The sequence below is a fragment of the Nilaparvata lugens genome, chromosome 4 (assembly GCF_014356525.2).
Source record: "Nilaparvata lugens isolate BPH chromosome 4, ASM1435652v1, whole genome shotgun sequence".
Classification (NCBI taxonomy): domain Eukaryota; kingdom Metazoa; phylum Arthropoda; class Insecta; order Hemiptera; family Delphacidae; genus Nilaparvata; species Nilaparvata lugens.
Genome location: NC_052507.1, coordinates 67794483 through 67811828, shown reverse-complemented (window position 1 = coordinate 67811828; position 17346 = coordinate 67794483). Strand labels below are relative to the sequence as shown.

At 34.4% G+C, this 17346-nt stretch overlaps 1 protein-coding gene across 1 annotated transcript in view; it reads left to right on the top strand.

The window, feature by feature from the left end:
* The first annotated feature begins 469 nt into the window (after positions 1–469).
* LOC111054376 (homeobox protein six1-like) overlaps positions 470–17346 on the top strand; it is a 71836-nt gene continuing 54959 nt past the window's right edge. The window contains exon 1 of the mRNA XM_039426291.1: positions 470–1121. Within this exon, the coding sequence (XP_039282225.1) occupies positions 523–1121 (599 nt within the window). The 5' untranslated portion in view covers positions 470–522. The remainder of the gene's footprint in view (positions 1122–17346) is intronic.

Sequence of the window (17346 nt, the reverse complement as noted above, 5' to 3'; positions counted from 1 at the left end):
TATATGGATTGATCAAATCAATTTTAACAGACAAACTTTCTCCTCCATGAATGTTACTACTGTATTTGGGTATGTAGTCCTAGGTAATTTTACTTTACAGAGTTGAAAAGTAATATTTTGTAAAGAATCTCTCTTCAATAGTATCCTGGATGAAAAAATGTAACTTTCCGCCAGTTTGTTACAAATCAATTGCTGGCAGTCACGATTGTTTTTGTTTGTGTTGTGGAGGCAGTTCCACCTCGCGAGAGGGTCTGTTAGTTTTTACGACGCTTACCCGACCGACGATGTACTGCTTCTGTAAGAGAAGGGTAGGAAATTAATTAAACGAGTTATTGTTTGGTAATAAATGTTGTTGCAGGGGAGGGGTGCAGCGAGGCAGAGGGCCAATGAGCGGTGAGCAGTGCACAAGTGGCCCCGCCCCCCGTGTGAGGAGGGAGGGGTGTAGTGAGCTGGTAGGCGAGGAATCGTCAGTCAGTGTAGTGAAGTGAACCGCGCCGCACGGCCGGAGTGTGTAGGCCTACAATGCACCACTATCAGAGCCCCAGTCCGGGCACCAGCATGTCACCCCTATTACCCAGTTTCGGCTTTACTCAGGAGCAAGTGGCCTGCGTGTGTGAGGTGCTCCAACAATCAGGAAACATCGAGAGACTCGGACGATTCTTGTGGTCTCTGCCTGCCTGTGAAAAACTACACAAGAACGAGAGCGTGCTGAAGGCTAAGGCGATGGTCGCTTTCCATCGAGGCAACTTCAAAGACCTCTACAGGATCCTGGAGAGTCACCAGTTCTCCCCTCACAACCACCCCAAACTGCAAGCGTTGTGGCTGAAGGCGCACTACGTGGAAGCTGAGAAACTGCGGGGTCGGCCCCTGGGCGCTGTCGGCAAGTACAGAGTGCGACGGAAGTTTCCTCTGCCGCGGACCATCTGGGATGGCGAGGAGACCAGCTACTGTTTCAAGGAGAAGTCTAGATCAGTGTTGAGAGACTGGTATAGTCACAACCCTTATCCTAGCCCTAGGGAGAAACGGGAGCTGGCTGAGGCTACTGGTCTCACCACCACCCAGGTCTCAAACTGGTTCAAAAATCGACGACAACGCGATAGAGCAGCTGAACAGAAGGACGGGTGAGTGCTCTATCAAAATAACTTTATTCGAATATATGTATTCTAAAACAAGATTCTCCTATTCCTCTAGGTTACGCATCATGTAAACTTGAATAATTATTACTCCTGGTAGATCTCCACACATTTCCATGAGAAGACTATTTGAATTTATTTACTTATCATGGAGTTCACCAACTGAAAACACTTGTTTTCAATATAACAATATCCGATATAGTTCGGATTTAGTTCTCAAATGTTATAGGATAACAATAATACTATCGTTATCACGTTATCAGTAAGATATCTCATGGAGTAGAATTTGTGGAGAATGATTCATTCTGAGTGATAACTTGAGATATTCCCCCCCCCCTCATCACTTTTTGTAATGTGTATGTAGGAAACTTATTCCTAACCAATTTGATTATCATGTAAGGATGTAAATGCTCTACCAAAGAATAAGATTTAGCCTACATGAAAACATTTTATGATCCTAAAATTACTAACAGCATTATTAATTTGGGGAATTCACTTAATTCTCTGAATTCAGTTTCTTCGGAACTCGATACATTATCTCAGAATACAGAAGTAGGCCTATACAGTATGCAGAACTCAATAAATCGAGCTCCAAACTACAGGTAGTGTTTATGTGTTTTGACGATTGGATGATACATTCACTTCAATAACTGATGAAGGCCTCAGAGAAATTTGACAAATATTATCATCTACCCAGGGGTGCCCACTGCCCACAGCATTTTTTGATGTCGCAAGTTGCGATCTACCTCTATGACGATTATTATGATAGGTTATCATATTAGTTGAGATATTATTAAATAATCTTTATTAATTCAAACTCATTCAAATTGGTTGAAATTTATCATCGAAAAGTTCAGTATGGTGTAACATCTATGGATATCATATCTCAGCCAATTTGCAAGCTTAGGGCCGTTTGCACCATCTTAAACGCCAATCCACGATCACCTGTAGACATGATCGCATTTCATATACAGTGTTTCATTCAAGCAAACCAACAGCTGATCTATCTCTGTTTGAACCTAAATGATTCAGTCAGCCTCAGTCAGCTGAACGCTGCTTTAGAACAAAATTAATTGTCAGAATTTCCAGTTAGATCCCATGGGGAGTAAAACTAGCACTCAAACATCATTGCTCGTTGATTAAAATAGATAACAAGATTTATATTTAAGTAGGAGTGACACAAAATCAATCAACATTTTTGAAACACGATAAGTTATTATCAATTATCACTATTCCTTTATTCTGATGATTATTTATCACTGATAATAAATTATTATAGTGATAAGTTTATTATAGTGATTATATTATTATACTGATAAGTGATTATTTATCACTTCCTTTATTATCACTGATGATTTCTTTATTCTTATTATTGCTGAAACTCAGCCATTATTTACTCCCAGGAGGAGGGGGAGGAGGCTCCTCCTCCTTGAAATACTCACATACCATTTTCCTTGAATAATCCTCAAATCCATTATCTTCATATCCATTATTCAGAATCTTATATTTATAGTATTACAAAAAAACTGAATAAAGTTTTGATATTATTCATTTGATTGTCCTGTACATTCTTCATTGTTATTCATTCATAGGTTCTTCCTATACCTTATTCTTGTATTGAATTTCAAATGTTCAATTCAAACATTAAATGCTCATTGAATTCCTTGATATCATAATTATTGTATCACTGTATGGTCTATACGAGCATTCAATACAGTTCTATAAAGTGATTGAAATATGTGCTTGTACATGATAATATTATTATTTAAATACATGTCATATAACTTGATCAGATCAATCACGTCCAATATCGATTACGTCAATAGAATTTGTTTGTTTTTTTTATTAATACTCAGGCAAAACATGCAGCTAATGAAATGACGTTAGTAATGTAAGGCATTCTTAAATCATTCATGAGCAAGTAAGGCATCGTAAGGCATATGAACCGGCATAGCTCTGTATCTATAATGTTGCTGGAAACAGTCAAACTCGACTAAGTAGAGTATTGGAAATAAAAAAAATATTAAGGTCCTCTTCAAACGGCTTCGGTTAGAATAAAGTGAGAAGTAATGATGAGAAAGGCTAGGGAATAAAGTGAGAGGAACTGATGGGTAAGGCTGTGGAAGCGGTCATCCCATCTTGTTCCATTCCTTGTTTATTCAGTTGTTTAACCAAACTACTGAAGTTTAAACATCCCTCTCTTTTTCACATAAACTCTGCAACCGAAGCATTCTTTCTCCCTCACTCAACTATCTCTATCTTATTTTAATCTCTCTCTCTTTTTGTCTCTCTCCTACTCTCGCAAACAAATCTCGACGAGACAGTTCTTTTCGATAAAATTCCTCTTTGTGACCAATATTTTTCGAATCAAGATCCGAATTCCACATTTGAAGGAATTTTTGGCACGTGGTATGTTGGAACTCTTCACTCACTAACTTTGTCCGTGTATAAATTTATTCTGAAATTTTTGTGATACAACTTTCTGACATGGTGGCGGAGGCAGATTCGATCATTCAGAAGACTAAATCATGTGTTCTCTTCCCACGTCGTAGAAGTATGATAAGACTCTTGTTACGCTAGCATTATCGCTTATTTACATTTTCATCACTTACCTCTCTATCGATAATAATCACTCATCCAAAGTGTAAAGAAAATGCTTAAATATGTCAGGCAAGGGTGAACACCCCAAGGAACCCCACCAATGAAAGCCATACTATTATATTTATTAAGTCTTGCGTAAACTGAGTCAGTAAACTTTATTAATGTAGTTCATTAATTAACTTCGTTAATGAGTGAACTTCTAGAAAGCATGATCTCCCGCAATCCTACACTTGTGAATAATGCGTTTCAAAAAGTGAAATACAATTATTAGACAAAACATTTTATGAAGCAGGCCCGAAAGTATTCTGAAAGAATAACTTTCCTGCAGCCCATAAATATATTTCATCCTGTATCTTACTGCACGTAAAGCACAGGAGCATTTTGATACATGTACAATATATAATCACGATATTCGACCATCATGGGACCGGGCCGTGGTCGGAACGGTCAATGGATCAGATATACCGAGGAGCAATAAAAAACGGGTCGAAAACAGCAGTATACTGCACAAAATTATAAGTTCCCACACACTAAATACACAGAGCTGTTTAATCGCAATTACTGTATTCAATACAATTTGTTTCATAGTCTTCTAATAAAAATGAACATTTTTCTTCATAAAATTAATTAAAATGTTTTCATTTTAATGTAATTTAATGAACGAAAACATCGATAATTAGACCTACTGTTCTGTTTAAACAAACACTGGGCACATGGTCGGATATCCTGAGGTCGGATATGAGAGTTCTACTGTATTTTTGATATAATGTATATTTATTATTTGAGGGTGTGAGAGGGCCGACTGCACCCTAACTTCGCTCTCTAGGAAAAGTAAAGGCAGTCATTCTCTTGTATTCTGTTCTACCATTAATCAAAATATGCTAGTATATGACTTTAATCTTATAAAAACATACATATAAATTTTATAATACTTGTATACATTATTTATATCTCAAAGCAATATATAGATTACATACAACTTTTAATCCGGCAGGTACACAAATTTCAATAAATTTTTCTCTTAGATTAGCTCCAGGTTTTTCTAATAAGGGCTCAGATCACCATGATCACATAACGAAGGAGTATACTGTACTATCGTGATGAGTCTTGGCTGACTAATAATATCTTGTTGGTGTGTTTTTGAAGCACAGAGTGTTGAGTAACTGTGTGGATCTGCTAGCAGTATCTCGGCTTCCAACTTTGTCTATTTTTAGTTTCTTTTCTCCGGTCATCCCAGATTCCTTTCAGTCAAGAAATATAATATTCCGCCTCAGAATCCCCATTCTCTTCTCATTGAGAGACTGAGTTTAGTTGAGATTTAGCTGGTTTGAGCCAACTGTTATTTTTGGAAAATTTGTATGTATTTGACAAAAAATTGATGACTGAGCATTCTCAATAGACTGATGATAACAACGAGAATTACACGAAACATAAATGACTGAGTATCCAAGTGGAATCATGTTTTATTGTTTACATCAGGTCAGAACTAAATACACCACATCAATAAATAATCTGACCATATATAACTGACATAATTGAAAATAAACCAATTTTAGCATGCTCGTTTAAATAAAAAAAATCAAGATCCAGCTATAATTTTGAAAAAAATGTGCATGTAGCTGAGGAAACATTACTGACTGTGCATCCTGAATAGACAAACGATAACAACGAGAGTATTTTATCCCTCGAATAAATTACCGGTTTTCAAATGTTACTGTTTGAGAATATTTTTTGGACCAAGTTTATTCAACCAACCAGAATTCCCCTTGAATCTCCTTTCTTATTTTATTCCTTTAGCTTAGCTTAGTGGATATGTCGGTTATAAGATGCTTGGAAATCACCTAAAAATGCAATTTCACCTCATCTGTCATTATTGTCTTCCTCATCACCGATGGTCAAGTCTAAATAATTTTAGATAATAAATTTCTCAGGTAGCCTGAGAAATTCCCAAACAAAAAAGGATGTATTAAATTGAAGGAAATATTTCAGAAAAAGCAATTTTGTATGTGGATTTCACTATACTCTGGTAACACGTGAATACGCAATACAAATTATTATGGAAAAGCTGGAAAAAAATAACTTTGGGCTCAAAAGGAATTCATAAATTCAAGGAAAAACATAGAAGTTTGTATTCTTATTACAGTATTATCTGGCAGGGCCCATTCAACAATAATAGCCCCATTCAATTAATGATTATCATTACTAAGAAGAAAAATTACCTCACAAGTTCCATTTTCGGTGGAAAAATCTGTAATAAACACTGTTCCCATACAATAAATAAAAGCAATAGTGAAGGGATTTTTAATTTATTTTTCTGTAGAATGTTAATTCTCAATTCAATTGTAATGTATTTGAATTTTTTGCCAAAGTTCAACTGTATTGTACAATGTAGGAAAAAAAGAATTGAAAGCTTTTTTTATACTAAACTGATTACAATTTCTATTGGATTCTTTCTTTTATCACATCTTACTTCCAGACTAGCAGCTTCAGTTCAAGTTAACGTCCCGTATGAATGAATGGCTATGCTTTAATATGTGTGTTCTGTGATAAATATATTTCAAGCTACAAGAAAATGTGGAGAGTTACCTCATTTGAATAATGAATGTATCAGACATGCATTGAAGGTGATCAACTAACTCCTTTATTGCTAGTTTATCTGCTATTATATATTACATTTTATCAAAACAACCTATGAATTCAAGAAAACTATACAGGTAGTAGTTATTTCTGTGTGAAATCAGAGTGATTGATTTGCATGAAATTTCGCTAGGGGAGTTTTTTACTCTCTGAATTGATTTTCTTCTCCTGAAACCCTGAAAACTGCAGAGGGAATTCAGAGCGTACTGAATCCTCATTCTCAATAAACGGTCTTCTCTTTGGAATGTGCTATGAGATTACTATTATGATAATGACTTCTTATCGGAAGGTCGATTGCTATAAAACTTTCATGAATAATAATAAATTCTTGGACAGTTGGGTTGAACTATAAGAGCTATGCATCAATGGTAGTAATGTTAATAACATTATTATTTGAAGAAATTTCTACTCGCAAAGTTTTGAATGAATACGTCAAGAAAATGTGGAAACACGTGAGCTATGGGAATTTGTTACATTATTATTATTATTAGCGTATGGCTTTGAATGGTGGGGAGACCCAAGGGTAGTTCCACCTCGCCGTATATAGTCCAAAGTTCCCCAATGGGAAACCGGACACTAAGGTTATAGTCAGCACAATACTTTAAATTTACACTTTTGACTTCGGAATAAAGTTCATTTTGATGTTAAAAAGTCCAAACATAAACAAAACCGAAACAAAACACAAAACCACTAATCCAAATTTAGAAAATATTGAATTTAGACAATAAATTTAGAGCCGAAAATTGACTCATGTAATAAAGTAGACTCTTTGTTACAATAGATTCAAAGTTACAAAAGAAGTGAACACTGTTACAATAGCATTGTTGTAGCCTAGTCTGCAGAAAATAACAGTGGTTCTACTTCAATAAGGGTGAAAATTGAAATGAAATGAGACTCTTGTCACTTCAAATAGACTAGAATGGACTTTGTCTAGTAGTAAGAAGAATTGAAATCAATATAATTGCATCAGTACTGTGAATGGTAATAAAGAACAGAACTTGTTTTAATTCTTTGTACCCGATCATGTTATGCAAAAATATACAGAATATTGAATATACACATACAGAGATCACCTTGAGGTGTTAAAAGATTAATTTGGAGGCTGTATGATTGCACAAACATATTTTAACCAATCAGTCTTGTAGGAATAACACTGGTTATAAGCTCATTGTGTTTTTTATAATAAGCGGTACAGAAAAGAGGCATGAAGTCATTCATTGTCGCTCAAAGTGGAAGAATTCAATAGGGTTGAAATGGTGATACGCCGCCTTCAAGCCAGGAAACAAACAATCATATAAGAACTAGATGGGCAGACAAGAAAGAGTCAAGTCCTTGCTTTGTTTTATACTCTTCGATTCGACTGTTATTGCTATTTTTAAATAATTTCATTCAAGATTTTTCATTATTTGAACCTCTCTTGCTCCCATTCTATAGCATCTAGAATTTTAGGGTAATTTTGTTGATTTTATTCAAATATATTACTGTCTTCTACATTGATATCTTGCTATCTAGTGCAATATTGATCATTTTCATCTCAGATGGCTCTGATGCTGAGGTAGATTTATTCGCAAAGGAATATGTTCACGTCCATTCAGTGATTAAATAATATCATGTATCAAATGAAACTAGTAGTTCTGTGAACAGTAGACCTCGCGCTCAGTGAGTTACATTGACCTGCTTTTATGTTTTCTCATACATTTTCAAGATGTTCGATGTTTTTTCGAACGGGTAGTATTATAGTCCACTAGACAGCTGATTTATGATGAATAATTCTATAGTCTGATTTTCACTCCAATATTGGCGTATGAAGGAGGCTCATTTTTCCTTTTATATATCATGTATCAAATGAAACTAGTAGTTCTGTGAACAGTAGACCTCGCGCTCAGTGAGTTACATTGACCTGCTTTTATGTTTTCTCATATATTTTCAAGATGTTCGATGTTTTTTCGAACGGGTAGTATTATAGTCCACTAGAAAGCTGATTTATGATGAATAATACTATAGTCTGATTTTCACTCCAATATTGGCGTATGAAGGAGGCTCATTTTTCCTTTTATATGATCCTTGGAATGCAAAATTCCCAAAAAACCTTGTATATACGTCGACGCGCAATTTAAAAATGAACATATCTGTCAAATTTCATGAAAATCTATTACCGTGTTTCGCCGTGAATGCGCAACATAAAAACATATAAACATTCAAACATTTAAACATTAAGAGAAATGCCAAACCGTCGACTTGAATCTAAGACCTCACTTCGCTCGGTCAATTAATAACTATCCACTTCAACCCTAATCTTTTTCGCTGATTCTGACCTCTGAGCTATTCTATCTTGATATTCACTGAGAAATTTGGACTATTTACACAATAAACAGAGATTTTGTGGAATTTCTTCATAATAAGGTGAAATAAAGCAAGTAAAATAAGTTTCAATGCAATCATCGGTGGTCTTTCTAGGATAGACTGAAGAAATTGATTAGGTGTAGAATTATTTGGATTATTTTAGAAATCATATTATTATCATCTGAATTATTTTTTATTTTGTTCATATCTTAATATCGGCTTCTGACTCACTACACGTGATATGTGATATACGACTATGTAGTGCATTATAAGCATAGCAAAAATTCAAAGTACAGTATTTAGTAGGTTAATAATAGATGAAATCAATGCCTCACTGATAAACAAGGACAATAGTAGTGAAAATAATTCAAATGTCCTTTTTCCGTTAGGGTTAGGGCTAATCTTGAATAGAAATAAGAGATAAAAATCGAAGTACCTTTTTTAAATTGTTTACTTACGACATGTATCGGCCATGATGCCATATAAATTTATGCTTGATAACGGCATCATGGCCGAAACATGTCGTAAGTAAACAATTAAAAAAAATGGTACTTGGATTCTATTTTTATTTCTATGATTTGAATGTTTTTGGATGAATTTTATCTTTTGATTGAATTCTGAAAGATTGGTTGGAGATTTGTAAATGAGGCTTCAGTGATTCAAAACAATTTGTAGTGAGAAGATTACACTGTTAAATGGCTTCCCGCTTGAAAATGTAAGTGGTGTGAGTAAATAAATAAACAATACTGTGTGAGTCTGAAACACATCCAATAACTTATCTTCTACTTTGTGACAGATAAGTCGATTTATCATAATTTGGTGAAAAATAATGCTCAATGAATTTTGAGAGAATAATCATATCATCAATATTTCTTTCATTTTAGCACTGCTTGTTTAATATAACAACATCAAGATTATGTTATGATTCCGTTTCCCATTTTTATCTCGAGAACACCGTTATCCCAAACCTCAAGAAGAGTCTTATTTATATGATTCCACCAAGTTGCATTTACCTTTAATTGAGGAGGTTGATGAAACTTATCATTTCGAGTGTTAAAATATTGTGTTCATTAGTGAACTCATGATCATAAACGATATTGAAGATTGAATATAATAGATTGATCATCTTTATTCCCTGGAAAAGTGAATTGAGAGCACTTTCTCTAATACGGATCGCATTCACCCACCTTGTACTCAAGAAATAATTTAATGCTATATCAGAAAAATAGAAATGGAGGTGAATACTAAAATGTTGAAGATTATTGAGATAATTAATGTTACTTAGTGCTGTTTGCACAGTCACAGTTTAAACTAAATTCCATTTTAAACTGGATTAAATCCGTATCAAGTATCGTATGTTATTGTGTTATTGTATGTGTTATTGTGTTTATTTTATTTTATCGTGTGTTATTGTATGTTAAGTGTTTCATTTTGAGTTTAAGCCACCAGCTGATTGAATTCAGTTCAAGCTTTGACTGTGCAAAATGTTATTAATCATTCAAGCAGTTTAAATTAAAGCTGCGTTTACACCAAAGTTATTAACAAAATGTTAATAACTCAATCCTTATAGATTCTATTAGATTGAACATAACTTATCATACATATGATGAACATATGTTTTTGTCAAGTTCCGTTCAATCTAATAGAATCTGGTGTAAACGCTGCTTTAGAGTGAAGAAAGAACTTATCATACATATAATGAACATAATATATGTGTTTGTCAAGTTCCGTTCAATCTAATAGAATCTTTAAGGATCAAGTTATTAACATTTTGTTAATAACTTTGGTGTAAACGCTGCTTTAGAGTGAAGAAATAATTTTTAGACAGAATATTGAGGAGGAATGCAATGAGTTGTATGATTGCAGTATTATTATTCGAATTATATCCTGGATATCACTTTTACAACTACTCAGGAATTGAAGTGTATTATGAATTGGGACTGTGAAGTTGGAATATTAGATTGAATATAGATTGGAATTGAAATTATTTCAATATTGTTAGTGAGGAATTTCTGTTGATTCATGCTGTAACTTGGATTAGAACGGAAAATATCCAAAGTTTTATTGAATGGATAACCGAAATGCTTTTAATCCGTTGCTAAGTGATGTTCAATGCTTTTTACAAACAATTCGGCAGACAGTGTTGAGAAGCGAGGGTTGTCTTCATCGTAGATAGAACGCACCTGGGGGTACGGTGGTTCAGGAGGGTAGCAGCCACACAGAGGCAGTACGGGGTTTGTGATTGGGTGCTGAGCGGCGCCGATGCTATCGAGGGGTGTTCAACCCCTCAACGGGGTGAGTCGCGATCACAGAGCATGCTCATCTCACTACCAGGTTGTGATTGGTAAAGTGGCTCAAAAATCGACTATCATCGACCTCGTTGTATCAAATTATTACTACTGAATTACCGTATCTTAATTTGTTTTCTCCTGATACAAGTGTATCAAATCTTTACTACTGGATTACCGAGACATCAGTTACTTTTTCCTTCCATGATACACTCTTATCACATTCCGCAAAGAAGATATACTGCTTTGAACAACAAGATAGAATAGAATAGAATTGAATGACTGCCTTTATTTTTCCTAGAGAGCGATGTCAGGGCGCAGTCGGCCCTCTCTAACACTCAACTCTCTATTACATATATCAAATATCGGGGACCGAGCTTCACTCTGGAGTACATAAAGATACAAAATTTATTACGAAAGAAGAAATTATAATAACATTCATAGTTCATACAGAAATGTTCTATCTAATCACAGTAAATTGAGATTAATTCCCAGAGGAATGCAAAAATTCCCTCACAAAGGCCCGGTTGCACAAAAGCCGGTTAAATTTTAATTCTGATTTATTTCACGTGAACAAAATCACGTGAGATTAGTGAGAAGACAATTTCGAAAAGATGAATCTACTGGAATTAATCAGGATTGAAAATAACCCAGTTTTTTGCAACCGGCACTAAGTACCTGATTGAATGATTACAAAAGTTCAACAGCTGAGTCATAATAATTTTGACAGTCCCTCACACATGAACTCGCTCACTCACTTCCATCATCTACAGACGACGAAATAATTAATATCAGCTGTTTTTACAAGGATGAATAATAATTATCCTTTTAATGTCCTTCAGCGAATTTCCCCAGGGATGAGACCTAGTGCAATCGAATTTTTATATTATAAACTTATTATGTTCCGAATATCGTGAGAATCGTTAGAGCCGTTTTCGAGATCCGGTGAAATACAGACATATAAACATCTAAACATCCAAATATCTAGACATCTAAACATATAAACAGAAATTGCTCGTTTAATAGTATAGGATAAATAGTGATACTGATATGATCAGCTGATATTAGTACCCTATATCCTTCTTCTCCCGATATATTTCTCTCTATCCACAAAAAATCTTGATTTCAACATCAAAAGATAGCAAGATTCGAGTAGCTCTTCAATAATTGAAACTGAATCACCGTAACGTAAACTCTTGTCCTGATCTATTCATAAAGAAAATACTGATTGTACAACAATATTACAAATTCCGCAAAATAGATATCCTGATTTGAACAGCAAGATCCCAATTTGAGCAAATCTCCACTAATTGGAGAAGAATTGCGCAACGTAGATTTTCATCCAGGTCTATTTTCCTTTATTCACAGAAACGAATTGTACTGATTCGAGCAACGAGATTCTAAATCATCAAGAGTCACGGTATCCGGTATCCGTCAATACTGAAGTTTGTCACAATGAACCTTGTGTCGAAACTGGTGTGAGCACTCCCCAGCTGATACACATAAACCCAGTTGTACAAAAGCCTGGGAAATTTAATCCTGATATCCAGATAACCAGCCAGAGAAGGTTCTCGTGGCATTTGATTCTTATTGAAAGTTGACAGACTTTTGTGCAACCGGGTGGTAATCGTTTTATTAGTAAATAAATTTGAAATACAGTAAATGTTTCGCTGAGTCTCTCTGAGTTTGAATTTATTATATTCTGAGATAGTTGGCCCAAACTATACTCCTATATAGGCACAGGTATAAAATATATCAGTACTTTCATACTTATATAACATACATATTATTATACTCAATTATGAAAACTACTCTACTGTGGAACAAAGTTTCAAATAGAACCAAAAACCAAAAAATGTCTTGATTTGATAAAATTGACATTATTTTTTCTTTAATATTTTGTTGCTCTTACACTTCCACCAGTAGTTTTAGAGAACAGAATCTACTAGTACTTCATAGGTATGAGCGCTTATGAATCGAATTTTGAAGTCTTCGCATATGAGGTGGTGCTGTAAAAGTTTTGCAGAAATTAATTAGTTACTTAGAATTTTAAGAGAAGAATGAGAGGCTAAGTTCAGGAGGATAGGCTAGAGGGTTTCAATTTTTCAAGCAAATATCATCGAGTACTAACAACAAACTATGATTATTACAATCTTGATAAGGATAGCTTGGAATGGCTGGTCGAAAGCGGTTGAAAAACAAAACTATGGTCGAGTGATGATTTATGACCAGCAATTAAGTTTCCTATCAGTGCTGGCGCACAGAAGCTATTGGAGATTGCCTCCACAAGCTGTTAGCAGTACAATTGTAAAATATGTTTTGAACAAGATAATATTCAATAAATAAGAGCTACCGTTTGAATAAATATCACTTTCCTAATCGATTAATTACGAGATAACACTGGAAGAAGAAAGATTTAAAAGCTGGGAGCTCAATGCTGATTGGATTCAACACAGGCAAGGGAGGAGTAAGAATGAAAAACTGTTCAGTGTGTTGACGGTTCAGGTGCTAAAAAACGAGCAAAGCCTGGTAGAACTTCGAAATTTAATTATATTCCTATTAAAAAATTCATAAATAACAACAGTTAACAGGAGGAATCCGAGGCGTCCGCCAGTAGTCACAGTGAAAATTAAAAATGACCATAAATTTGACATTGGTATTCACGCTAGAAGCACCGCACTCCCAATCAATTTGATGGTTATCAGAAACGGGCCTTATAGCCGAGGATTCAGAAGGTGATGAAGGCTATCAGTTTTCTTGCAATAGGACTCGTGTGCTTGTTTGCTCGGTATTAATGGCTGCGATTTATATTTTCTCATTCCAAAGAGCAGCATTTCCAGAATGTGGACGACAGTGCGAAGGTACTTCTTCTGACCTTCCTATGATTTTCTTCTACTTTTATTTGTAAATTTAGTAAATTTCATCATTTTTATAAGAGAAAGTGTTGGAAGCTACTAAAGTACTAAGATACTTTGATTTTTTCCACTTTCAATCATTGTAAAATTAATATATTTCATGATTTTTCATAAGAGAAAGTGTGATAGTATGATTGTATGGAATTTGCAACATTGCTCCGAATTGAGGAAAAATTCTAGGACCGTATTAATTTATGATAATTACGAACAAATTCGTTGCCTAGCAACCCGACTAGCTACCTATTAGAAATAGTGATTGGATTATCGATCTACCTTGATAAAGAATTATATCCTATTCAATATCTGTATAAAAACAAAAAAAAAATCTGTTTTCGAAGAGACTTGATAGAGTAAGAGAAAAGATTAATTGAAGTCCGATCCCACAAGATGTCAAACTTCACAAAATTCCTCTTTTTCCCAGTTGTTTCCAAAATTCCTGGTCCCCAAAGTTCCGATCACTGCCTCAGATACTCCACCGCAAGAAGAATGGTGAAATGTAATAGTGAATCGTTGATACATTTTATTTATTTATTCATACATTGATAAATACAATATCATTCTCAACATGATAGAATGGTGATACATGAAAAATAATAAATTGGAAACAGACAGAATACGAGAAATTACGACAAATTCTCGTAGTATGTTGAATAAGAAGGATGCAGATCTGCGTTTACATGAATTCATCAACTTTCATGCGTTTGGAATACTTTACCGCCTCTCTGAAACTTTACCACAAGAAAAATTCATAAAATGAAGGAAGATAAAGCAGACATTGTGAATTGAAAACAGAAGGTATAGTTTATTGAATTAATAGCTACCGTAGGCTTGCAGATAGCATGCATTGCTACATAATATATAATGGTATGCATTGTCAGTACATCAACCCTTTCTCTTCCCCACAGTGTTCCCAAATTAAAATGAAGATAGTGTACTATTTTGACCCAGTAAAGTCACCGTCGGCGTCTATATTTAGCGGGAATGACGCCGCACACAGCGAACCGCGCCACACACGCGCATGCCCGGCTTCTAGGCGAGGTCTTTGAGGCTGGAGGCCTACTCTGTCCCTGCAAACTATTGTCAACTCAATCACTGATGAGTTCGGAGCCCACCTAAAGCTTGAGGTCCACTCACCTTTCATCATTATTAGTCTCATTACTCACACAAAAACCTGCTTGATGCATAAAAACACTTCACTTGAATGGGCTACTTTTATAAATTAATAAATATTAAATTTAATATTATTAAATTCAAATGTCTATATTTCAACTTGAAAATGACCTATGGTCGAAACTAGTCGTTGTAATATTTTAAATAATAAAGCGTACTTCAAGTTTCAATATTGTTTTATTAGCTTGATGCATATAGTTCTCTGTGAATTGGAATAATTACCAATTGACTTTTAATTTTTCATCAGCCTGTTTGAAATTCATATTTCACCTTGATGTAATCTTTAAACATTCTGTTGTATCGCTCTTCTCAATCAACTTGTAATATTGATATTCAATTAATAAACACTGTGAATGAATAGGAAACAATAATTGTTTTTCATGTTTCAAGTTAGTTTGCATTGTTGTCGAAAATGATGCTCTGTTTCGAACAATGTGAAAACTATCAATGATTTGTGAAAACCACAATTTTCAATTTAATTATCAATGTATTATGATATGTGTTGAGAACCTCCTTTAGGTTGCTCTTTTTGACTTATCCTCAGTCTGATTATTCGGATATTTGGGATGCAATAAAAATAATAATAATAATAACCACCGAATCAAGCATTGAAAATTTGAAAATTCAGAATGGATCTGATAATCTATTAATTAATTGGGGTCCTATAATGTATCATTTTCTGTTCTATTTGAAATAATCTTGAAATAAATGAATAATTCGTTATTCTGCTTTCAATGAATGCGTATGTTTGCTGCAATTCATCATTTGAATAACATTATTTCATTTCATCGTTTGAATATTCACTTTCATCCGATTTTTTGTATCTTTCTCGAGGATACTCCAGGACTCACCTTGGACATTTCCAATAAAACTTTTCTCTTAATTTATTAACGATTTTTGCTTCTTTCCTCTTCCCAACACGTCTTCTACCATGCACCGACCAATACCAATCCGACCTTTCTCTTCTTAGATGCTTTCACTACTTAGCTAGAATGAAAGGATATTCTAACATCAATAATTCAACTCACCCTTCTCTATCTCGTCTCATTTTTTATCCATTAAATGCATCAAAACTGGGATTTTTCTATTCAAACTCTTATGCACATCTTATGCTTACTATAATACTATTGAAATCAGCAACACTCCTCATCTATCTTGGAAATTCAATTTATAGGGATTCACCTTAGCACTGCCTGATAAGATACCTGAGCACTTTAATTATCTGGATAATATTTCATCAGAATATTTCAACATGCTAAGATAGTATTTCTCCACCGTTCTCATTTTGGAGAGAAAAATTCATTCTTTTGATTTAAATTGAATAAGAACCACAAGATTAAAGCAGAATTAAATAGGAAGTAATTTAAGGCTGTGCAAAGGCTAAAAATAAACTTTCTACTCGTGATATTTTTATGAGTTTTTCGATTCGTATATCATCAAGCTATCAAAATGAAAAAGTTTTCTCTGAAAACATTTTTTCTGATCATTACTTTTTGAGATATGAGCGCCTAAAGTTTATATTTTTGGGACAGAACATTTCAAATTCGGTAAGAGATAGATCCATGAGATTTAGAGGATAGATTCTTCATAATATTGTTACTTTCCTTGCCCTACTACCATAGGTAAGGAAAGTATTGCTTTCCAAAAAAATTAAGGTACCCCAATTTCAAGTTTTCTATACGTTTCAAAGTCCCGTGAGTCCAAAAACATGATTTTTGGGTATTGGTCTGTGTGTGTGTATGTGTGTGTGTGTGTATGTCTGTGAACACGATAACTCCATTCCTAATTAACCGATCGACTTGAAATTTTAAACTTAAGGTCCCTATACCATGAGGACCCGACAATAGGAAATTCAATAAAATTCAATTCAAGATGGCGGAAAAAATAGCGGATAATTACTAAAAAACCATGTTCTTCACGTTTTTCTCGAAAATTGCTCTAACGATTTTCTTCAAATTCATATCATGGATAGCTATTTATAAGCCCTATCAACTGGCATGAGTCTCATTTCTGGGAAAATTTCAGGAGCTCCGTAATATTCTTGAGAAAAGTGGCGGAAAATGACTAAAAAACCATGTTTTTCACGGTTTTCTCGAAAACATCTCCAACGATTTTCTTCAAATTCATACCATGGATAGCTATTTATAAGCCCTACCAACTGGCATGAGTCTCATTTTTGGGAAAATTCCATGAGCTCCGTAATATTCTTGAGAAAAATGGCGGATAATGACCAAAAAACCAGGTTTTTCACGGTTTTCT